Raw genomic sequence first — 25,811 nt, 5'->3', positions numbered from 1 at the left:
TGAATTCAGACAAACAACCACATGCAAATAGGTATTCTTCATAGCTTCAAAAATCTTAGCTAATCTCAAAATCGTCAGGTCTTGTCTGGTAGTGCACTCAATACCTAATTCCATGATTTCATATCTACTTATTCTCTTCACTTTAAAAACTAATATGGCAGTAATCAATGTGCTCATCAGTTTATAGACTACTATGCTTCCTAACAATAAACTCAGCTCGTACCATTATATGAATATGAAATATTATGAGAAAATGTGTATATATTTGAAATGAAAATAAAAATAAGATTACCTCTTAATGAACTCTAATGATAGTAATAAGTTCCAGATGGTTAAGAACAGATGTATTTAAACTGCAATAGTGGAACAACAAGCATCATGCATATCATACACATTATAATTCAAGAGATGTAGAGTGAAAATGGTGTTTTGTCAACTATTGAATGTAGCAGAAGTGACCTAAATCCTTTGCAGTAAGATTTTCATTTGACCTTAGCTTAGTCAACAACAAACTTTTTAGTTAATGACTATTAGAACTTTTGTTCGTCACATGAAAATGAAGGTATAGATCCACCTATTAAACACCTTAACCACAAATGAACCAAAAGGTCACATTCAAACGATTTTATATCCAATATGCATTTTAAGTTATATTTCTTAATCCGAATCATATAGTAGTAGCAAATAACGTAACTGATCAAAGAAGGGGATCCTAAAACTAAAGAATCTAGATTTTGGGTTTAATCTCCCTGGTTGATACATAACCAGCATAAAAGCCCCCTCATCACGTACAAACTCATAAAACCCCCCTATTTTTCTAAAATACTCAAACAGACCAAAATACCCCTGTAAAAACCGGGCTGACGTCATCAATCTTTACTTATAATTTCGGCTTAAAGACAAACCGGGCTGACGTCATCTTATGTAAATTTGTATTTACATATGACAATATAAAATTACACAGTCTTCTTAACCTATTTAAATTTAAATTTTGTTTGAGTTATGGACGTAAATCTTTGATCTTTCATGTAATGTCAGTTTGTCTTAGAATTTCGGATGAAACTTTTGGATACTATATTTGAATTCTGAATGTAATGTAAGAAATGAACCTGATTAGTCTGTCAGTTTGTCAAATTTTCATAGCTATGCCAGAAAACAGTTTATTATAATTCATATTTGTATATGTAAATTTACATTTCATAGCCTGTGTCACCAGATGATGACAGGAAAAAAACGTATGTGAAAATCAATGTGTACATGTAAATTCATATTTACATAACCTGTGTCATCTGTCAAATGTCAGAAAAAATGTCTATGAAATTTCATATTTGCACATGTAAATTTGTGTTCACATATGTAACTTCATATTTGCATATGTAAATTCATATTTCCATAACCCGCGTCACCTGGTTAGAACTCAAATGTCAAAAAAACGTCTATAAAAATTCAGTGACTGTAAATATAGTTTTACAAAATGTGTCTATATACATCAAAATGAGCAATCAAATATATTATGCATTGCTTCTTGAACGAGCCCAAAGAACCAAAGCCACCGACGACGAAAGAGGGCATCTTGAGAAAGGATCGTCCACCAAAGATAACCAAAGATAACCTCCAATCATAATACTCCAAGAAACAACATTCCTCTTAGACATCTCATCAAAAATAGTTCTAGCCACATTCATATCCCCGCAAGATTTTCGCATACAAATCCAATCAAGCATTATTAATAAACATTTTTTTTTTTCATATTCACGGATCATTTCAATAACATCCGAAGCCATCCAAGCATAAGTATCGCTCTTTCGGTCCAAAACTCAAATCTGATCGCGTACATACACGCACAATTTATAAGAAAATATTACTTTACATATCTTCCAAGCATACGATAACCGAAGTCAAGCATTACATAATGAAGTAATACCTTTGAACCTAATTTTAGATTATTTGAACGTTGTTAACAACCCGTGCCCTTTTCAATTCCATGATATGTTCGCCAGAGTGATCTTCTAAGATTAAAGGATCTGAAGAGGTTAAAGTTTCACCATCTACAATGTTGGAAAACACAACTTGTGGGTTTCTTTTCCCATCTACAGGTGCAATGAACAAAACCTATGTGAAACAATTAAATCAGTTTCGGGAATCAAATAATTAGGAGCTCCATTCACTTTCTAAGGGGAGGGGGGAGGAACCACTATCATGAAACTAATTTTTCCAATCTTTTCTCTTACAAGCTATCTTGCCTAAAATGTGTTTCATATCGGACACAAAGATGCTGGCATTGAAATATGTCTTCCAATTCATGAATTTTAGCAATTATAGCATTCTCTTTTGTCAGTGCAAATATATTAAGGGAAGACTTGCACAATCATTGAAATACATATTGACACATATAGGCAGATAAATCAGGATGCTCATTCATCTAAGCTAACATAGCTTTAAAACGCAGAAAGTTGTAGCCTTAGGTAATAAGGATAACCTCACATGTTTCCCACAGAGTATATTACGCAGATAAGAGAGGCTTTTGTGCAGCCTGAGCATGCTACTCAAAATAGCCAAACTTAAACGCAGATAAGAAACTTAAACGCTTACGTGACTAGCCAAACTTTATAGAGCTGAAAAGAGAAGCCTCCATTTCTTCCTGCAATTAATGTTCACACAGTCATATTCGCATAGGTGTATCATAACATAACGTTATTACATTTCACTGATAAAGTGAATGACTAAAATAAAAACCTGGGAATAAGATCGAGATTGAGGGCCATCAGTCTTCTATTCCAATTTATGAGTTAGCATTATCAACTCCGAGTTCATCAGCATCAGGTTCTATTGGAGCTTCAAGTGGCTACCCCAATGCCACTTCATTCAAACATTAGTTATCTTATCAAGGCAATTCAACCGCAACTTCCATGTTCAGAAATTCTTTCTGGAATTTTATCAAATAAGTCATAGACACCTTACACCAATGCCAGACTCTTCAACAACTCAAGTCTAAATGCAGGAAACCTCAAAGAGCACACTGAATCATAAACCAGAAAACAAAATTATATAGCTTATTACCCAAACTTTGAGTTACCTCGAGCAAATTGAACACTTGGTGACAAAATCAACGACTGCTCCTTTGATATTTGAGATGATTTGATAACTTAAGAACATAGATCAATTTTTACTTTAGTAAACAAAGACACGCACCTGAAAGGAAGAGTGAAGTCAATTTCAATCGGATCTTTCTCGCATCCATTTGCATGGTACTTGATCTTATATCCCTTTCCCTTTGTTATCTAGATGAATCGGTGTTCTTCTTGGATGAATATGGAAAAAGGGTAAAACGGGTAATAAAATAAAATAGGAAATAGAAATCGGGCTGGAATTTCACTGATATTGGAAAGTAGGGAGTTTATGTGATATGGGCCGATAAATAGGGAGGTTAAGTGATATGGGCTGATAGGAAGGGGTTTACACTCATCCGGATTCAAACCAAGGGGCTGAGCCCCATTTCTTCCTAAAGAATCATACATATTATTAAGCATCTTAAAATGTGTTGACATATATAATCAAAGGGCAACAAACAACAAATCCTAAGAAAAATCAAGTCTTAGCAAACTACATGAGTTTATTCTCTAATGGGCAAATGTTGTGCATGTTAATCCAATAGACTTGAACAAAAGTAAAGTTCATATACGCTAGTGTGAAAGCAAATAGTGAACTAATGCAATGCACTACATCTTAGTTCACTAAAAAGGATCAAAGAAATGGAAAGATATATAGTCGAACATTTAAGTATATCTAGTTATGTTTTGACACTTCTTTAATGTACATTTTTTTGTAGATCATGCAGAAAGAAGTCCGATAGTCCAAGTAGTTTGCAACTTCATCAACAATCATTGACAATTTGTTTCTTACTTTTTTTGTCCATTAGCGAATTGTCTACCGATTATTGCAGCTAGGATGGAACTTGAGTTTGAAGGAAGCGGACCTGTGGAAGATCGAAGAGAACCAACCTGGAATTCTAATAGATATCTTATATGGACTCTAAAGGGGATTCCTAAATTATATGGACTCTAAGATTTTATTTAGTAAGTTTGTTATTTAGTAAGTTCTTAAAGGAGCTGATTGATACAATCTTTTCCGAGAAGTAGGGAACTTTCGTTAGTAAGAGACGTAGTTAAATTGGTGATCTTCCATTTTGGTATAATGATTATCCATTAGTAATAGAGAAGTACTTTTGTAGTTTTGTTCGTAATATTTTTTTTTCCTGATTTCTCGTGAGTAAAAACTGACGTGGACAGCCTAAGAGAGCTCCAAACGGGACTGCTATTGGTAAATGCACCTATCCAATCTCCTTCCAATGGGTAGCGATAAGAGAAAGCGAGTGATCTCATCCTAGGTTTGTCCTATTATCCTCTTCGGAAAGACAAAAATCTCGAGGGCTTATGCAGCCAAGCTGACAACTTCACTCAAAAAAACACTTAAAAAGCTACATTTTTCATGCCAACATTGATGATTAGAGATGTGTTCATGGTTTCAATTAATTTTTTAACTCTTTTTTAGGAATTAATAGAGATCACACCCTAACTACCACATATATTGTTATATGGGTTAGTTGAGTAAACCGCAACACCTATAACTAAACCATTTTTTTTTAAGTAGTTAATATGGAAAGAAAAGTAAGTTATGAGTGCCCATAACTTAACCTGTTATACGGAGGTTTTATTTTTTTGGAGTGAGCCACCAATCAAAGGAAAAAAAACTACAAAAGTATAGCAACACCAAATGGGGACCTCATCTACCATTACATGAAATGTGATTGTAATTCTTTTTTGGATACTCCATTACAAAATATGCTCCTATACAGTAGTATACTTTATACTGTAATTCTTATATATTATACTATTTCAACAATCAGATTCATAAGATATCTACATTTGTATCTTTGTTACTGATATAGTCTCGACTGGCATCTAAGATTACACTACAGTTCATACCACATAACTACAAACTGTCCAGTAATATTTTTTTAACATAATTAGGAAACAATAGAATTTACCTTGGCTAGAATGCCTCTCAGAATGAATTCATCTCAAGACAATAGGTCCGTCTTTTCACCGCAGTACCATAAGGCTCCTCAAATGCAGTAGATGGCGATAATGGCTTCACCCTCAGTTCCTCCAACTGATCTTTATTCATACAAAGCAACCATTGCCCATCCGCATCAGTTAAAACCAAACTGTTAAGCATCTGATGCTCAGCAATTATAGGCTGTAGCAAATAATGCCTAGCCGAAGCAGCAATCAAAGAGCTACTAGTCCAAATCACTCGCAATTTCAAACCCCCATTTGTATAAAACGATTCAGGATACTCCCATTATCATCTGAACTATTACCAACAACCCTTGAATACAAACGACTTGAGCGTAAACTTCTTTGTGGCTGATTGCGATGAAAGAATGTAACTTCTACTGTAAAACTGTTTGTGCTTGGATGTGATGATATAACTCATAATCACGCAAGCTAGCACGCACACATACTGTGTGTCTCTGGTTCTGTGATAATATAAAACCAAGTTTATTCAGAATTTAAACCTTTTAGAGACGTGAGAAACAGGTTGAGCAATTCTACTAACATGTACACACAGAAATAGAAGTGTAACGACACAAGCAAGTGGATGCAGATACACAAAAAAAAAGATAAAGAAATCATCTATCCTAAAAAAGTGAGCAAGGCATTCAGTCAAGAGCAATCATGCAATTTACTACGAAGATTAAACATAGTATGGACATACTGGCATACCGCATCAACAGAAGCCTCTGTAGGACCTCTGAGCGTACGTTCGTAACCAAAGAAGATTCAATGAGACAGAGATATACTTATTCAGTGCTATTAGATGTGGCTGGTACTGCTTCAGTAATTAGTTTTCTTACATTCTCCATAGTTGGGATCGGTGGGTTGAATGGGTGAAGAAGATTCAGAGTCAGATGATGAAGATTCGCCGTATGAAGAAAATAGTTAGTCCATCGTTTTTTCTTCTTCTTTTGTGTGCGTTTTTGGGAAGGGTCTCGAATTCGGAAATTTTTGTTATAGTGTTTTTTATTGTCAAAAACGCTGTCCAAGTAAAACATATTCTAGAAAAACTGAAAAAGCGGCGTAAACTAGAATTAGAATGACGTTCGAATTAGAATTTAGAATGTCAAACGTCACGTCCCTCTATAAATACTCAAGTGCACCGTGCTGCTGATTTACCTTTTCCTAGTAATAAATTTGCCCAGTCCTAAGTTTGGTCATATTTTTTTTATCTGACTGAATTTAAACTTGTATAGGTATCATGGCGAAGTGGCGAACAAAGTAGCAAATAAGAAAAGCAATCTTCTTCCACCTACTCCTGAACCTGCACCTTGGATTATATTTCCTTGTGGAAAGGGTAGAAAGTCACATACCTTCACCAACATATTAGATCCACAGAAGAAGGGTTACGTCAGGAGCTTCCTTGAGATTCGGAGAAAAAGGTGTTTGTTATCAATGCATGGTTGGCTGTTAATGATAGATGATCTCAAAAAAGACCAGTTTGGAAAAGAACAATATTTCTTGTGGAACCCCGATACACGAGAAGTAATTAACCTACCATCGAGGGATTCACAAGATGCAAATGACTGTTGTTTCTGTATCCTATCGTGTGCACCTACAAATTCAGATTGTATAATTTTGTTCGTGGGAGAGGATTTCTTTCTGTTCTGCACACCAGGAGATGAGAAATGGACCAGACAATCCTACAAGCTAGAAAAAACTGATGATGCTTTAGATGACTACATTTATAGAGGCATTGGATGTACACATGGAACCATCTACGCCCTTACGTTTCAAAGACGAGCCACTGCTATTATTGAACGAAATTGTGGAACATTGTCAGTGAGGTTGTTGGACTTTGAGAAGCCTCAAACGTATCCCGGAACAACGTATTATCGATCTTACATGGTGGAATCCGGTGAGGAACTATATTATGTAGTCATACATCACCTAGGAAGTAATATTAAGGCAATCCGCCATGTCGAGGTTTTCAAATTGGATTTCGCAAAAAAAGTTTGGGTGAAAGTGGAATCCCTAGGTGGATGCAATTTTATTTTGTCTGATTATGGTTGTATGTCTTTCTCCGCTACGAAGTCTGGAACGGAAGGAAATATAATTTATTTCACTTTAGATGAAGACAATAGCTTGTGTGCATTTGGTATGGAAGATGAGAGTCTATCAGTTTATCTGCCTTGTCCCAATCTAAAAACACCGTTCTTCTCACCTTTTTGGTTAATGCTCAGTGATAGTAACAGGTATGCCATGCATCTTACTCCGTTCTTTTATAGCATTTTTTTTATTTTTACTATTGTTTTTTAAATTTCTCAGTTCTAAGCCGAAACTAATATAGTTTTTATTGTATTAATTAGGCTGGTGCAAGTCTTCAAAGGAAAGGCAAATACAAATACCTTGGAGGAGTCTCAGAGGGAGAAGATCAACAACACACTTGGCGTTGCAGAGGAAAATGTCGAGAAATCAAATTCGCCTAACTGGATTGACATCCCCTTGGATATACTGCTTTCAATAACAATGAAGCTCCCTTTACCCGTCGATTACATAAATTCTCGTCTTGTTTGTAAAACATGGGCGTTGTATCTTCCTTCAACTATCCGATGGACTGTCAATCCGATTTGCTCAACAACTCAATGTCCTTGGCTCATGTTTTCTAATAGAGGGAGTAGCACATGCAGTTTCGTTGATCTAAAGTCCAATGCTACACATAGCTTTGATTTGCCGGAATTATTGGGTGCTCAAATCTGCTTTTCAAGTGATGGTTGGTTGCTAATGTCTAAAGGCTATCGTTCAATGTTCTTTTTCAATCCCTTTACTAAAGTCACAATTGAACTTCCAGACTTGCCACGGAAATTTGCATTTAGTGGCTTATCCTTTTCATCCTTGCCCACTTCTGCCGAGTGTGTTGTATTTGGTATCATACCCATGACATACAACTTCGCGGATGTATGCTACTTGCGTTTAGGAGAAAAGGCTTGGACTTGGATACAATGTGACCATGAAATCCGAATCACCCTTTCTTATACCAATCCAGTAGTCTATGATGGGGCATTCTATTGTTTAAGTCAAGAAAGGCACATAGGAGTTTTTGATATAAAGGATGGCAAAAGTGATTGGACTATTCTTTGTGCGCCCCAACCTTATAAATCCATGAACGAAAACTATCTGGTTGGGTGTGATGGAGAATTGTTCTCAGTTTATATTGGTCCCAAGGGAAAATGGGTGGATGTTGACAAGTCGGATTATTTGAAATCGAAATGGATGGCAGTAAACAGTTTGAAAGATAAAATGTTATTTGTGAGTCGTTCTACGTGTGTTTCATTAAAGGCGACAACAGAAGGAATGCAGAACAAGATATATTTTCCCATTACATTCCGAGACAAGAACCATTATGTGTACTATTCTCTTGACAGCCGCAGTTGGCACTCCTCATTTGGCGACTACCATAGTGAGAATAATTACGAGACAAAAGCACAATTGCAATCGACTTGGATACAACCTAGTTTGAGCTGGAAGATAGATTCTTTTTGAGTGCAAGTTCCGACTGTTCTATCTAATGAATATTGTGCAGGTAGTCAACATTGATGCCTAATAATATACACCACAGCAGAACGGTCTTTGTTAAGATCGATTACTGATCTGAACGATCTATCACTTTATGAAGAGGTACTTCACGATGTCCTTGACCAGATCAAAGTACGATCTATTATATCAGTTCCACATCTGCTGAACGCTATCAATATTCGTAGTTTTTCTTAACTATAGCATGGACAGATATTCATATCTGATTGGGGGTCCCTTGCAAGCCTGGAGCAGCTCTTGTAATGAAAGAGGTCAGATGGACTCTGCCCAGTGTATGATGAGATAAAAGCCAACACCGATTGATCCTCTATTGGAAACCCTGGCAATGGAAGCGCTACTGTACTTTTTATGAATAAAAACAATGAGATAGTAGGTGTTCCTGCACAAGGGATTGGACTATTGGAGTAGTAACTTTGAAGCAGAATATTGGGCAATCGTCTTGGCAGCAGAACATGCTATGCGCAGACGATGTTCCTGGTTATGGATAGAATGTGATTCTTCCGCAGTGGCTTTGAGTCTTATGGGAGCGAACACGCCAGGGAGGATCAGAGCAAGATGGAAAATAGGCACTTCAAAACTTAGCTCCTGGAGAATAACTCATACTTTTCAGAGAAGCTATTTTGGAGCAGATGCGGCAGGAAGGCATGCCTCAACTCTTGATAATAGTCAAGCTGTTTGGACTTTGGACTGACAATCAACAAGGGTTTGTATCGAGAATGGAGTGCTCCTTTTGAACTTTTTTTAGATTCTGTTAACTCAGATGCAATGTAATCTAGCTTGTTCTCCCTCTGTAACAGAATCTTTTATTCGTAATGCAATTCCCTACTTTCGTGCAAAAAAAAGGACATACATATCTGATCATTCATAGTTCAGCCGACTATTAATCATTCATCAATGATAAGGAAACAAAAGAGTTCTAAGCTGAAAGAAAGGATAGAGAACAGTCTCACATATCGTTATAAAAGGATATGAGGAACCAGTGTCGCTCGGTTCAAGTTTGACCAGACAGCTTGATAAGTAGGCAACTTCACAGAACGGGTTTTGGCCAAATCATTTCATTTACTATCATTTCATTAGTTATATTGAATTTAGTGTAAACGAGGTTTGCACATTTACAGATGCAAAAAAAATTCTATCTTTCACGTATGTATATGCTAACAAGTGTATATGTTTTTTTTTGAATCATCAAAAAATTTCTTATTCTCTTCACTTGTATAGATTTCCTACCAGATCCTGACCAGGATTGAGTGATTGACGACCTACCCATTGATATATTACAGTCATTAATTGTAAGAACAAAATACTGCAAAAACGAAACTTTTCTTTCAAGGTAGGCTGCTGCTTCGCTTTGATGAGGGTTGTCTCTTAGGAATCCTCAATGAATTGTATTCAGATCCACAAGGCCCCGGCTTATGGATTTAGTGTGGTAAAGTTTTTGATTTTAGCCTACTCAACAATGAATGTCAAAACTCGTTCATTCATCGATATATTATCAGTAACTACTCAAAATTAACATTTGTGAAGTTTGCGATGGGCGTCGTATCCAAAGATCCTACACCAATTTAGAGCTTCACCATGGCTGGACTTCTGAGATTCTAGATCATTTTACAAACGAGTGAGACTTTTTAAGTATGCTAGTCCATCAGACGAATCATATCAGTAATCAGTTATATGGTTTTGTTTTCCATAGGTGTCCTGCCTTGAAGAATTTATCAGTAATGTCATTGTTATAACTGGAACAAAATGAACATCTGACCAAACATATTGGGAAGTTTAAGTTGGTTGCAAGAAATTGTGATGGTTTTGAGATTGACGTTGAGTTGCTCAAGGTGGGATCTCATACCAAGTCTTTCTTTTCCGAGTATTAGACCTTGAAAATGAGATGGTGGTATTTTATGTCTTCAAATATATACTAACTATTTTTTTTCCGATAATTTCAAATACTAGCTATTAATGGTAGCAATGTGGATGTACCAACATTGGAGGGTGCATTGAATCAACCTGAAGGAAATGTGGTGAGAACCATTCCTACAAGAGAGAGATTTGAAGGTATCAATAGGCCTACTTCTACCGCAAGAATAGAGAGGTTAACCCCTACAGGAGATGGGAAGGAAATGTGGTGAGAATCATTCCCACAAAAGAGAGATTTGAAGGTATTAATAGCCCTACTTCGACAACAAGAGTAGAGAGGTTAATTCCTACAGGAGATGGGGCCTCTACTTCTTCAGTTAGGGGTCTAACCAATCTTGTTTATATGGCCATTGGTTTGCTAGTGGTGCAAATGCAAGGGTACAAAGTCATATAGCAGCATGAGTGACAAGTCCAGTGGAAACCTATATAGAAGTTCTGGATCAGCTCCTCAAATGAGATGCTCCAACATGTATAATGGGTTGAGTACAGAGGATAGTGTATGTATTACACCTACTCAAACTATTCCAATGGTCTGTCGTAAAACACTTGAAAGATCTACTCCAGCTACACAACAAGGCTCCGAAGTGCGAGAACGGCATTCATGTCTTCTACTCCTCCTAGGTGTTTGAATACAGAGAAGGAGAAAACTACCAATTATTGTAGTAGACATCATTCCTGAGACCCAAGAGTTGAACAATGATGAATTACAGCTCTTTTACTCTGAGAATCAAGAATATGCAGCACTGGTAAAGGAAGAAAATGTGAAGTTTTTTCTATGTGGTATATACTAAATGTTTAAAAAGCGTTTGAGGCGTACGCCAGGCGAGGTGTATCTAAAACGCACTAGAAGCGTGGAGTAATATGTTTATGCGCAAGAAGCTATGCTTCATCGTAGACTTTAGGCCATATAAATTTAATTTTTGAAAAAATCAATATAAAATTTCAGTCGATTTATTATCGAAATATTGCATGCCCTTATAAAATTATCATTTATCATTTATTTTGAGTCCAAAACCATTAAAGAGGGACAAATGTGTTTTTGAATGTTTGATGGGTTAATGAGACTAAAACAAATAGCTAGAGGCCCAAAGCCCAACCGATCATTTTGTATAATTCTAATCACATATAACAAACTTGTAAGCTCTCTCTCATTTCTTTCATTATCAAGCGTTAGACCTCAACAAAAAAAAAACAAAAAAACAAATTCAGAAAAGACTTGCGGTGTAGCTTGTTCCACGTTTGTCATAATTATCTTGTTATCATTATCAATAAAATTTTTACTTAAAAAAACAAAAAACAAAAAACAAAACAAAATAATTTTTTACTTTCAATGTTAATCTTTTATAGTTTTCTCCATATAATAGTAGGGTTATATAGACTTATATATATCATTATAGGAAGTTAACAATTTGTTAAATTGTTGTAGACTTGTGGACTAGATTATGTAGATATATATAGACATAGTAGTATTAATTAATTATTTAAGTACTTGAGTAGTCAATTTCATCAGTCCATATTAAATTCTTAGTAATCAACGCACTCTAGTTTTGTGAATTGAAATAAATGTATAATTTTGTTGATATTTATTGTTTATACCTTTTGACAAAAAAATATAAAAAATTGCATATATATATATTTTTTGTGGGGTGGGGTATGCACATAATCTCGCACCCTTTGGCTTAGACTCCTGGCTCCGTCCATGGTCGCATTAACAATAATTAACTAATTTTGTTTGTTAAAGATATATGCAGGGTTATGTTTAATGTGCAACATTCATACCTCATTACCAGCTGATAAAAAAGAAGTATACAACCTCATTAGCCCCTGACTTTGAATTTTAATATTATTTTTTGTGATAAATTGGTTGACCAGATGAGTAGATCTAGATGCATCTCAACATGCTTCGCCAAATCTTCATTGTTGCCTTCAATCTTTGCTTTGCACGTCCCGCATCGTTGTGTGATGGTCCCTGTTTTGTTTAGCCCGTTGGATTTCTTATAGTTCTACCTGTTCTTGTTTCCCATCTGTTGCAGTAACATAATCAAATTTTCATTAATTTTGACATATATAGCCATAGATGGATATAAAAGGGTGCGTGTAGCGGCGGTCGCACTCCCTGATATTAGAAAAGCTCCACTACCACATAACTAATTGCCTAGAAAAATCTTCAAACTATAAAGACTCACACACTCCAATTTTTTTTTAACAAACTTCTACTACCGCACCTCCAAAATTTTAATTTATAACTATAGTGAAAATATAATAAAAATATATATATATATATAGTATGGAAAAAAAACTAATAAAAAATATTCCAATTAGTTAACCAAAAATATAACCAACGTTTTTTTACTTATTTTTTTTCCCTTACAAAATTATCATTTATTATTTATTTTGAGTCCAAAACTATTAAAGAGAGACAAATGTGTCTTTGAATGTTTGATGGGTTAATGAGACTAAAACAAATAGCCAAATGCACAAAACCCAATCGGTCAGTTTGTATAATTATAATCACCTATAACAAACTCATAAGCTCTCCCTCCTTTATTTCACTCTCAATTCTTAAACAAACGTCAGACCTCAATCCAAACAAAAAACAAAAAACAAATTCAGAAAGAACTTGTAGCATAGTTTGTTGCACGCTTGTCCTAATTATATGTAAAACTCGTTATCATTATCAATAAAATTCTCACTTAAAAAAAAAAAAAAAAAAAAAAAAAAAAAAAAAAAAAAAAAACAAAATAAGTCAGGTAATTTTTTACTTTCAATGTTAATCTTAGAGAGGCTATACATTTCTTGGTTTGATTTAATGAAACAGGTCAGGTCTGTTTTAACCCCCAAACTTATTTTTTTAAAAATTATTAATTAGCTAATTTCAGGAAGAAAATGTGAAGTTTTTTCTATGTGGTATATACTAAATGTTTTAAAAAGCTTTTGAGGCGTACGCCAGGCGAGGTGTATCTAAAACGCACTAGAAGCGTGGAGTAATGTGCATATGCACAGGAAGCTACGCTTCAGTGTGTGAGGCGTGGGGCGTAAAGCTTTCATCGCAGACTTGGTCATATAAAGTAAAGCTTAGCAAAAAAAAAGTAAAGCTTCAACCAAAATTTAATTTTGGCCATATAAAAAAAAGCTTTCATCGCAGACTTGGCCATATAAATTTAATTTTTGAAAAAATCAATATAAAATTTCAGTCGATTTATTACCGAAATATGTGGACATCGGGATCTTTTCGACCAAAATTCGTGTTCCTCAACGGCTCTTTTATCCCAACATTCGTAAGTCGGTTTGGTGGGGCCCAGGAAAAGCTCCCCATTAAAAAAGTGTTGCCTTTCCAATAATCAGTCGACCGTTACACTTTCCCCAACACTCTGCCTTTCTTCCTAAGTTTTCTACTCGTCTGCACCACCACCATTCTCAGCTGACACCTCTTTTCTCACAAAAATGCTGAAGTTCGGACTCTCATTGTTCGGACGAGGCTTCAAATCCTCAAAATGGTTAGTGTTTTTGTTCAAAACTTTATTTTCTTTATTTTTTGTATCTATTGATGAATTTGAATGACTAAATTATTAAACAGTAAGACAATGGCGAAGATGGTAACAGCAAGGATAAAGTTACTGAGGAACAAAAGAGAAGTGGTGGTCAGGCAGATGAGACGTGATGTTGCTTTGCTTCTTCAATCTAAGCAAGACGCCACAGCTCGAATCAGGGTATTTTATTTATCTCTTCTTTATGAATTTAATGTGATATAATTTTAAGTTTTGATCATCACTGGAGTTGGACTATAATTGTGGTGAGTTATTAGAACTCATTTTATGGGCGATGTATCAACCTTTAAGAGTCATTGGTTACAATTATGGAAATACAAGAGTAAAACAAGGGGATCTTCTCTTTATTCTTGTGTTGAACTAGGGCTGTTGTTGTGAGCTTAATATTAGGGTTGCAATTTATTAGATGAATTTTACTTCATTTTGGTACAACGTTCTTCCTTGGAGTAGCACGCTATAGGCTACAGTAGTCATGTTTTCTGTCGGGGTCTCTCGTGGTTTGAAATAATTGAAATTTTGTGCATTGAGCAATCTTGCTGGTTATAGGGCAGACTTAATTAAGAAGCTTCAAGAGTTGGTGCATTGGAAAAGAAGGGATACTTTTCTTATGCTGTTCGAGGTGTAATCATCTAAAAACAATGTACCAGGATACTTTTCTTTATTAGATATCATTGTATACTGGGGCAACTTGTCTCCAAAATGAAATCCTTGATGAGACTTGGATTCGGTTGGTTTTTTGTAGGTTGAACATGTAATAAGAGAACAAAATATTATGGCCGCGAATGAGATCATTGAGCTCTTTTGCGAACTAGTTGTGGCACGACTTTCAATCATCGCAAAACAGAGGTAACCTAAGTATCTGTTTGTGGCCTTTTAAGTGTTTTTTCGAAGAGTCTAACATAGGAGTATGGGACATGTTACATTCCAGGGACTGTCCTGCAGATTTGAAAGAAGGGATTTCAAGTTTAATATTTGCAGCCCCAAGATGCTCAGATATTCCAGAACTACAGCAACTGCGAACTATATTTGAGAAGAAGTACGGGAAAGAGTTTGTAAATGCCGCAACAGAACTGCGTCCGAATTGTGGCGTGAATCGTACGGTAAGCCTCTGTTGATGTCGTTGTTCTGATTCTGTTGACGCTCTTGAAATAATGACCATTACTTCCCTTTGACAAATTCGTGTGGTCACAAAGATTTAGTTTGACTGACAATTTTGTTTACTGTGTATGTGTGTGCTTTTTTTGTCTTTGTAGCTGATTGAGAAGCTGTCTGTTAGAACACCTACCGGGGAGGTAAAGTTGAAGCTCATGAAGGAAATTGCCAAGGAGTACCAAATTGCATGGGATCCTACAGAATCTGAGAAGGAGCTTCTGAAGCTCCCAGAAGAGCTTATTGTGCGTGCCTCTTTCTCTCTCAGCCTGTCTCTCAGTCATATCTTGTATACATTGTGACAACGATTTATTGTAGGAAGGACCAAGGGGATTTGTTAGTGCAACCAGCATGCCTCTTAAGCCTGTATCATCACAATGCTCTGAGCCAAATCAGTCTACTAAAAGGTACTTTCGGCTATTACTTGATTGTCTCTCAAACTCTTATCAGATACAATTTATATCTTCAGTTATATAGGAAGTGAAGCACACAGAGTTTTGACTTTGTCTTCTCTGGATACAATTAGGTTATCCAATGACGGAGTGCACAACATGAATTTTGAGGACACTGCCACTGCTGCTAAAGCAGCTGCTGAGTCTGCAGAGAAAGCTGTTGCTGCTGCTCAAGCTGCTGTCTATTTGGCTAATAGAGATGCTCATCAAGTCTCAAAAGCTGATTCCAGCCTCTATACTGATGGCAACAGAAATTTGATACCAAGCAGGAAACACGAATCGGTAAACTCCACTAGTCTTTCTGTGTCAAAAGATAGGCCAGTAAATTCTCAGGACAGTGTGCATCATTCTGAACCCCCTGGGAGGGGTTACGAGTCTCGCAGTTATGAGAGCTCTAGTAATCTTTTTATGTCAAATGATCCACCAGTAAATTCTCATGTTAGTGTGCATCATCCTGACCGTCCTGAGAGGACTTATGAGTCTCAGAGTTTTGACAGATCTCGCGCTTTGGGAAATGAGGACAGAAATAGGAATTTCAGGAGACACAGCAGCTACAATGCCCCAGCAGTGCATTCTGATATAAAGTTTGATGAATCAGACGGGCCAGATTCAGATTGCAACGAAGAGATCGAGATGGAAACATGTACGGGTGAAATTCGTCCTCCGCCTGATAGGCCTCCACCACCATTGCCTCCATCTCATACATATCAGTCTGATAAAAGAATGGAGATGGACAACTCCAATTTGTATAGACGCAACTCACTTCCTCGTGTTCATCCCAAATTGCCAGATTATGATGCACTTTCTGCTCGATTTGAAGCCCTCAAGGTTCCAAATCGTAAATAGAGAGCGCCTTATCTTCTTTCATTCTTTACTTTTTTTTCAGTTCTTGTTATTCTTTTTGTCATGCATACTGTATTTTTTGAATTATATGTCTCCTAAACAAGCTTTACACACTATATATGTCCATCTCTTTTCATCATAATGAATCAATCTGTGCAGCGAATAGCATTTTATGTTCTTTGGATGGTACTTGTGTTAGGAGCCCTTAAGAGCATCTGTACTGGAGACCTTTCTTTTGGGATGAGAGTGAGAGTGAGAACAGTAGACCATGATAGGCATGTTTCCGAACTTGTGTTAACAACCTTTATGGTATTACATACATATTTTTGGAGAGTTGCACTGCTATGGGGGTGAGAGAAATGTTTAGAAACTTCTCTATCTCAGGTAAAATGGCTTTGGGTAAATTCCCCAATCAGCCGAATTGGAAACACATTGAAATTATCATGGCCGAATCAGGAATTTACCCTTAGGCTTTTATAGTAGTGTTTTTTTTCCCTAAATTGTTTAAACGGGGAGCAAATAAAAAACAGAAAAGAAAAAGGAAATGCTGAAACTATGCAACCTCATATTGAAATGTGATCCAAATAATCTCTAGCTGACACAAAATCCTAAAGGCAATTCTAATTCTCTGATTATGTAATATTAGAAAACACATCCCGCCAAATAAAAATCAGTTAGTCGAGATAGTGCTCAAAGATTCAGTACTAGTAAACAGCAAAAGTCATGAACTATACTGAGAGCACAGATACAAAATTGAGTTAAAGCTTAAATACACTTAATTCAGTTTACAATAGGTGGCCTTGGCGAGCTTTTAATAGCTTCAGCCCGAGACCATCTAGAAAAAAAGCCAGGGAAGTAATCCCCTCCAGCAATTAGCGTCCCTTTTCTACCCTATTTGTTGACATGGAAGAGACTGAGCCAGTTCTACAAGTGGTTATGGAAAGAAGGGCTGTCTCTACTTCCACTGTTGGATTTCTTCGAAGTAGAGAAACGATGTATTCCATAAGCTCTTCCTCACAAGGCACTTTCAGAGGACCGTGAACCGTAGAACCAAACTCCTCTTCTGCCATCTCCAATAGTACTTTAAAGATGGGGTGATTTAAATAGTACAGAGGCACAACAAATCTTTTGCCTTCTTTGGCATAAACAACAAAGTGACCCTTTCTATTCTTCCTCCAACTTCCTATAATCTCACTTAGCTTCATGGAACTTCTCATTGCACTATGATGTTTGTTTTTGACCCAAAGTGCTTTGATAGGCTTCTTGAAGTATTAGAAGTGATGGTTTGAAAGTTAGTTAGATGGGTTTTGGCTTTTAAAGGAGAAGTCTGTTTGGTTGGTGACATGTACAAAGGTGGAGCGGATTGAAAATCATAGAAGATGAGTGATGAGGTGAAGGGAGTTTGTGTGGAAGGAGTGAAATCTCTTGTGACCCTGTGTCACTGGACCACTTATTTCCATGGAAAAGCAATAGTGTCCAACTTGATCTTTATGTGGGGGCCAATGGCCGTTTGTTTCACATACGAATATGTGGTCACAAAATTGGAGGTGGGATGGTGGATGGATGAAGAGAAAGAGAAGGTTAATCGTTCCTGATGTTATCTTTGTGATGGTACTTGTGATTTTTATATATAAAAAAGGGTAATTTCCCAATTAGTAACCCATAATGTCAATCTGTTCCCAAATAGTAACCACTCTTCAATTTTGACTTTTCAACCTCACTTTTGACACTTTTTGCCCTTCTTCCTTTTTTTTCAAACAACGCCCACGGGACATGCAACAACTCTCTCCCTCTTTACCTCATCAAGATAACTCTATCATATCAGACGATGAGTTTGACTTTCATGATGGACAAACCGTTGGATCTTGATCAAGAAAACACGTTAATCAAACATGTTGTAGTATCCGTGGTTCTTTATAATGAAGGCTAAACCGACTAATAAACTATCAAGAAACTCAAATGATTTTTGTTGTCGACTTTACAACTTTTACCTCAGATTTTGAGCTAACCTAAAAAATAAGGACAAAAGCTCAAAGTTTCGCTTTTTCTTGGTTGTTTGTTTCTTCTTCCTCGGCCATCATTGTCCTCCGCTTTTTGTATTTTTAAGGTTTGACATGGAAAACATGACACATTCACATGATAAAGGTATAGTTTGTTGTTTTTTAAGCTATCTAGGGCCTTGGTCTCTACGGTTTTGTTCCACGTAGTTTAGTGTTTTGTTTGTTTGATGTTTCATCTTTCAAGGAAGAGGGTTTTGAAGACAAATTATGACGTCTCCATGCATAAATGCATGTTGATTATATAGTTGTGGTAGCATGTGTGGTTTCCATGTTGATTCTATATTTAATGTTGGGTTTAATATTAAGACATTTAAGATGGATTCTGTCATAAATGTCCTAAAAGTGTTAGTTTAACTAGTTGGGTAACTAGTTTTGTGCTTAAATGTTTGAATTTACTTTTCAGTTTTTATGGTTTATGGTTAGATACTTTTTGTAACCATTGCTTTTTGGTTGTTTTTTTTATACTTCATTGGTTAGGTACTTCTTTTGATGTTCTTATTCACTACAATGGGGAGATGAAAGCGGACAAGTATGGCCGGATGAAGTATGTTGGTGGCGAGGTGAAATTGAGAGTTTGTGATGGGGGTATTTCATTTGAAGGATTCATGAGTACCGTGGAAGGTGTGTTGTCGAGAAAGAGATCTACTTTTTTCTATAAGATACTTTGACGAAGAAGTCCCCGCGGTCGAATTGATGAAGAAACAGATTATTTGAACATGATTATGAAACAAAGAAAGTCTCCAAGAAAAACAATGATGGTTTGGGTTATCAACGAAGTAGAAGTGGTAAGCAATGGACGTTCTTAATGCTAAGAAGAAAGAAGTTGCTACCGAAGTTGTTTAAGAAAGACGCGACTCCAAGCAAGTTTTTCTCCGCCAAACACTCTTTTTAAAAAACGAAAACGCGACTCAAGCATTGTTTCTCCTGTGAAACACTCTTTCAAAACGAAGGAGCTAGCTCGTCGGAAGCGTCCCCATTAACCAATTTAAACTTGTCGATGAAGCAATTGGTAAGTAATGCGGTTCCATTTGGTTTGGTCATTATTAGTGAGGGTGGGTACATGCTTTATTTCCGATAGTTATGAATCTTTGTTTTCCGGAAAGTCCCTTGACCAACCCCTCGAGTGGGAGAGTGGGGACTCATCAACGGGAAGATGTGGAGATTCACGACGCCGAAAGAACACATTCAACCTCACAGCCTTGTCAACGCTCGAAAAGGTAATGGCGGTAAGTCTTCGATATCAATGGGATATGTTGATAGATGATAGCTTACTCGTCACCGATAGTGGTGTGGAACTTTACCGAGTGTTCATTGAAATATAGATATTTGGCCGAGGGTGTTTCCTCCCGGTTACACTGAACCTTCAAGATGATAAGAGAAACGGTCACACCGCTTCTCCGTTTGTGGAAGGTACACACTATAGCCTTGCAAGGTAACATATAGTTCCGGGGCTTGGCCGATAGTGGAGAGCTAATTCATCGATATTATCTGAGGGACGGTCAATGATGGTGATGAAAGCAAGATGGTGTACAGATCTCGATCAACCCGATTATGATGACTTTGATTCCCAAAAATCCATATGGTGATCTGAGAGGACGCCCCCGAGGAATATAGAATTTCCATGAATCAAAATATTGACAATAATGAGGGTGATGATGATGAAGTTGAAATACTACATGAAGTTAATTTTGAAGAAGAAGAAGTAGTACAAGTAAAGGATGGAGTCGATGATGATGAAGTTAGAGTAGTAAATGGTGGTAATCAAGATGATGATGATGAAGTTCAATTATTGGATGATGATTGTGATGTATGGTCTACTCCTAACCGTAGTCAAGAGTTTTTTGGGGAGGCACACCTACGACCGTTAATGATGAGGAAGGCCAAAGTGAACCCGATATGATTAATGATGATGAAGGCCAAAGTGAACCCGATATTGAAACGGATGGAATGGTTGATGCTACGCTTATTCGTGTGCGTAAGATCTCAATTCGAAGACTTACATCAAGGATATGATCCTTCGCTCTCCCCATAGTCCCAAAACACCAGCTAAAGTGGATGGAACTCCTCCTCATGTGAACTGAAGTTTGTTCCTCCTAAAGTAGACAACACTATCCTACTCGGGATGATCTTATAAAAGACATGAAGTCATACGCAATAGCAAACATGTTTGATTCATGCCGTGGCAGCACTTCCCGGAGAGGATTTATATGAAATGTAAGTCTCCGGTTGCACATTTCATTTGTTTGCAAAGCCGACCAATCGTTTCCGATATATGGGTTATTATAACCTTTAGAGAAGCACATACATGTTCACAAGATAAAGCAATTGCAACTAATAAACAAGCCGATGCAAAATGGGTTTGAAGTTGCGGAAATCGAAACTTAGGGACAATATTGATATGGCTCAAAACGATTTTGGTTGGAGGTTAAGGACGACACCGGACAAATGTGTCAGATAAAGTTGCTTGAAAGCAAAAGAAATTGCAATGCAAAAGGTAAGCGCCTTGGTTATATCAAGAACTAATTAACGCAATAGTAGCAACAACTAACTTATGTTTGTTTCGCTTTTGCTTGCGGATAAGGGAAGCTTTAGTCACCGCGTTCAAATGTTGCCAAATTATTGTAAAGAACTTAAAAGAGTGGATTCAAATTGTTTCACCGAGCTGCAAACGCGTCATCGCCCCCGAAAGCACAAGTTTGAACGTTTGTTTGTGAAAGCTCTGGCGCCACCGTCCGAGCTTACAAAAGATGTCTTCGATCCATTGATTATGATTGATGGCACTTTCATGACGTGTAGGTACAACTCAATCATACTAATCGCTATCAGCGGCTGATGGCGATAGCCACGTTGTTTCCAATTGCATTTGCCATAGTCCCAAAGGAAAATAATGACCACCGGGATTGGTTTCGAAAAGTTAAGAGACCTTGTTGTTGGGGCCGAGCAAAACTTTGTTCTTCTCTCGACGATAGGCATGTAAGCATTCTTCCGCCGTGCCTAAAATACTTCCTAACGCGGTCCATTGCTTTTTGTGCACAACACATTTCAAATTGTATGACTAAGCAAGAGACAAAAGGGAAGGTGAAGAGAGTTTCTTGAAACTTATGAAGTGCAGAATTTGTAAGACTTATGAGCCAAATTTATCAGGCCGACAACAAAGAAAGGTTATGCAAAGATTGTAAAGATTCCGAAAGAGTCGTGGTGTTGTCAGGCTTTTGCTAATGAGAAGGTATGGCATTTGCTACACAAATCACATAGAGAGCTGGAACAAGATGATACTTCAGAGAGAGCTATGCCGCTGACATCTCTTGTCAATGGTATCGGGTTAAACATAATGAAACATTTTTATGACTACCGGGTGATGGCGCCAAAGTCAAGACAAAACCGACCAAATCACCGAGGAAGTGCTCATCTCGTCGAGATATTCGAGTAGACATTTCACGCAAAGAACAAAGGCAAGAGTGAGCACGCGTTTATTCCCGCGGCAATCACTAGACCGCATCGACAACGTGAGACCTTTTGGAAGGACTTGCACATGCGGTTTCTTTCAACAAGGTTGGTCTTCCTTTGTAGCCATGCTATGAAGGCAATCGATCACCGTAAGCTATGTGCATATGACTTTTGCTTGCATTGGTACACAAAAGAAACGATGATGGATACATATAGAGAACTGGACACCATTAAGAGGAAAAAGAACGATTGGGTTTGGGTTTATGATGGCATCATCGTCCGGCCCACCCGTTGATGAGGTGATGCCCGGAAGACCACGTAAAAGAGAAAGCTTCTAAAGGAGAGGGAGTCCCGGTGCAAAGAAGAAGGTGTACACGTTGTGGTGGTCTTGACACAATAAGGCAACTACCGCGGTTGCGGCTGATGATCTTTGAGTGGATTGATTTTTCGTTTGGGATTCCACCGATTTTGCATATATGAAGAGTACATATGATCTTTCGGTGGTAGCTTTGGTTTGTTTGAAATTGGCACTTGCAGTTGCATATATGTTAGTGGTAAATTGTTACCCAATGGCTTTATTTTGGATAGTTTTGGTTGGCAATTTTGGTTTCATAATTAATTTGGTTTGAACGGACATCTTCTTGTACTATTAATATCGGTAACTATAACAATGACATGGTCGATCTCTAATGGATAGTTTCTTTACAAGTAGGCTAACATCATCAACAACGCCCTCTATTTTCATTTTAATAGGACCATCAATGGTGATTTGCAACTGGTTTTCCTTTGTCACCTTTGCTTCACTAGCGAGTGCTTTAGCCTTATGTGCGGTCCCTTCACCTTCTAGATCTATCCATTCAAAACCCTTGCATGGACCGCCCCCGCATGAGAGAAACCTTCTTCCTAGACTATGTGGCTTTGTACTTACACCATACCTCATATTATTATTTACTTGAGCATAGCGGGACGAAGCGTAGTTGTTGCCATGGATGATTGATCTTCCGGCCTGGGTTTTCCCACACTCAAAACATTTGCTATAGTTGGTTGATGATGAACCAACATTTGTATTATTCTTGGTAGAATCCTCACCCCCACCCATTTTGAACGAGAAAAAAAAAGAAAAAGAAATGGGATGGACCAAGAAAGGCAACCCGGTTTGTACTTATAAAGGAAACACACTATTTTCCCGCCAAGTGGTGGTGTTGGCCAAACTATTCCGCCCTCGAACATTTCCCGCCCTAAACTATACACAAATGTTTGATGAAACAAAATATTCCAATAACCATATTGCATGCGGGACCTATCGAAGAACTAATTCCATAAAAAAATGCTTCACTAAAACATATTGCATTGCGGGGACCTATCAAAGAACTAATTCCATAAAAATGCTTCACTAAAACTTAACTCATCACTCCATGAAAGCATGAAGCAATGAATGACAAATTCCATCATCACAAATTAGAGTGATGATATTAAGCGGCACCACAAAATGATATTACCATACTAAAATTAGACAACTAAACACAAAATAGAAGAAGTTATTTGTTTCACTTAAACACAAAATAGAAGAAGTAGCATCCACCAAGCCGTTTCATAGTGATTCCCCTCCACGCACCGACTTCTTTAGCATCCTCCAAACTCTTCTCCAATTGCTCTTGTGCGCTTTTTGAAAACAAGATCTGGATTCAACCCACAATTAATTATATCCATTCCAATCCTCTTCCTCATTCGATGAGGTTGCATATCTATTTTGTTTACTTCCTCAGGTACACCCCTCAGAAGGCAGTCTAGATAGGCTAGGCAAAATAGGCCACAACTATTTGTATCCGGTTGTTGAGTAACAGGCACAAACTCACGAGCCCAAGGAGGGCTCCCAAATCATGAGGTGACGATGGATCAAGACACCTCATGACATAAGTAAGACAAGTCTCTATAGCAAGTTGCTCATCGAAACTTTCTTGAGACCAAGAGAATCATAGTTGTAGATTTTTCTCTTTCCAAAATTGTAGACTTCAAGAACCCAGTGGCTACCTTCAACTTGAAGAGGAATGATAAGACCCATTGCCCTAGATGGGTGTGCTTGATCTCTAATTCTTCCTTCATAAGGGTCTAAGTACTCTTTAACAACTTCATGTGGATGATACGCACCACTATCTACTCTGTCATCGAGTTGCACCATCGAAGGTTTGGTCTTCCATCTTCTTCTTAAAGTTTGTATACTCTCTGTTCATGAATTTCTACATCAACAAAATCATAAAGTACTTCATCAAGAAGGTGAACTATACAAAACAAATTCCATCAACCAATGAGATACAACTTACTGAGAAAAGTATACATCCTCAATGATAGTATATATGTTTCTTCTTTACTCGAATGCCATTTTCCTTACAATGTTGGATGTACCCACGATCAACGACTTCACATATATGGTGATCACCGAGTCATAGAATTTTAAAAAATTATTATGCAGAAGTCGATGGTTAATATGTTAGTTGTCGATGGTTAATATGTTAGTTCTTTGCTAGTTAATATGGTAGTTTCGATGGTTAATATGTTAGTTCTTTGTTAGTTAATATGTAAGATAATATGTTAGTTATGTAATCGACCTCCCCATCTACCCACTCTCTTCCATGCAATGAATGGAAACTTTCTTGTAATGAAATAGACTGGTTGTATCCAAACACTCTAGCATCTAAACGGTTTTGTGGACTGCATAACCTTGTGAACATCTTCCAATAGTAATCAGAATCTGAGGAGGTCACCTTTGGTGGTGGTTTTCTTGATAAATGTTTTGGCGGGCGGACTTGATCGGGGTTCATCACATTCGTCAATGTTTTCTTCCCATGACTCGACCTTTGCATCCCTTCCCTTCTCTTCTTTCTTCTTTGGTGTGTTTCTTCAGTTTTTCTTTTCCATTTCACTTGCCATTTGACTCTGTATGCGCACCTACATCGGGGACCACCATTTCCCCTCCACAACATCATCATCATCTACATCATTATCACGCGTTCTCCCAACATCACATTATCATTTTTAGATTTCATAACAACAATAGATTTTAGTGACTATCTACCCTCAAAGGTTTGGCGGTTGTGGGTGACAATACAGCAAGTCGGTTATGTCGATCGCAAGAAAGTAAAGCAGAAAATGTGACCTTCTCCATTTCGAGTTCAGGACTTCTTCCCCATCAATATCAACATCATCATTGAGGGAACATCAACATTAGGTGTAGCCCGGGGACCATCACTGGGAGCAATGTCCAGGGACTAATAAATGGCACATGCTCAACAACATCCATATTATAGACTTCCACTAGGGAACTTTGGCCAACCACATTCTCATCATCGGGCTCTTTCACACCCTCTTCCCCAGACTTCATTGCTCAAAGACTCTGAACCACATTCTCTTGACATTTGTAGGTATTTACAACCCTCTCTTCAACCTCCTCAACTAAAACTCGGAGCACCCTCATCATTATCATAAGGGCCTTCATGTTCATGTTCGGGTTCTTGAAAACCATGTACATGGTCTTCCCCATCACTTTGGTCATCATGAGGAGTCTTGGGTAACTCTTCACTAATATCTCTCAAAACATCGGTGCCGCAAAGAAGATCCGGTTCACTACCCTCTCCCTCTCCATCTTCTTTCTTCCTCACCTAAACCAATCAAATTTCTTCTTCTTTTTGGTTTGTTAGCTTCCTTTGCTTTTCTTAGCCTCCATGTCTTTTCTTTTCTCAACGACTTGAT

The 25,811-nt window shown here is 37.4% G+C and overlaps 2 protein-coding genes, 1 long non-coding RNA gene and 1 pseudogene across 6 annotated transcripts; 2 read left to right on the top strand and 2 right to left on the bottom strand.

Annotated features, from left to right (window-relative positions):
* Positions 1-1,962: 1,962 nt before the first annotated feature.
* Positions 1,963-4,672, bottom strand: LOC147520306 (uncharacterized). Of its 2 annotated transcripts, XR_015212571.1 has the most exons (4): positions 3,193-3,504; positions 2,737-3,019; positions 2,593-2,641; positions 1,963-2,112 (listed from the first exon to the last, which is right to left on the bottom strand). It is a non-coding gene; the product is annotated as an uncharacterized LOC147520306 (long non-coding RNA). The 2 variants fall into 2 exon arrangements; XR_015212570.1 differs by lacking the exon at positions 1,963-2,112 and having other exon boundaries at positions 2,607-2,641; positions 2,737-4,672.
* Positions 4,673-5,949: 1,277 nt separating this feature from the next.
* LOC147520305 (uncharacterized) lies at positions 5,950-8,603 on the top strand. The gene is made up of 3 exons (XM_086594266.1): positions 5,950-5,990; positions 6,317-7,315; positions 7,430-8,603. The coding sequence occupies exons 1-3, from the start codon at positions 5,950-5,952 to the stop codon at positions 8,601-8,603; spliced, it is 2,214 nt and encodes a 737-aa protein (XP_086450392.1).
* Positions 8,604-13,888: 5,285 nt separating this feature from the next.
* On the top strand, positions 13,889-16,730 carry LOC147520304 (uncharacterized). 3 transcript variants are annotated; one of them, XM_086591860.1, is made up of 8 exons: positions 13,890-14,062; positions 14,143-14,275; positions 14,856-14,959; positions 15,042-15,213; positions 15,367-15,507; positions 15,581-15,669; positions 15,789-15,996; positions 16,201-16,730. In XM_086591860.1, the coding sequence occupies exons 1-8, from the start codon at positions 14,010-14,012 to the stop codon at positions 16,558-16,560; spliced, it is 1,260 nt and encodes a 419-aa protein (XP_086447986.1). In that variant the 5' UTR covers positions 13,890-14,009; the 3' UTR covers positions 16,561-16,730. The 3 variants fall into 3 exon arrangements, with proteins under 3 accessions (XP_086447985.1, XP_086447986.1, XP_086447987.1); XM_086591861.1 differs by having other exon boundaries at positions 13,899-14,062; positions 16,212-16,730; XM_086591859.1 differs by having other exon boundaries at positions 13,889-14,062; positions 15,789-16,730.
* A 524-nt stretch (positions 16,731-17,254) lies between these two features.
* On the bottom strand, positions 17,255-17,922 carry LOC147520303 (auxin-responsive protein SAUR36 pseudogene; annotated as a pseudogene).
* Between the last annotated feature and the right edge of the window lie 7,889 nt (positions 17,923-25,811).

This window comes from Coptis chinensis, chromosome 2, assembly GCF_015680905.1.
Source record: "Coptis chinensis isolate HL-2020 chromosome 2, ASM1568090v1, whole genome shotgun sequence".
Lineage (NCBI taxonomy): Eukaryota > Viridiplantae > Streptophyta > Magnoliopsida > Ranunculales > Ranunculaceae > Coptis > Coptis chinensis.
The sequence above is the reverse complement of the archived record's forward strand: the minus strand, read 5'-3'. Positions and strand labels throughout refer to the sequence as shown.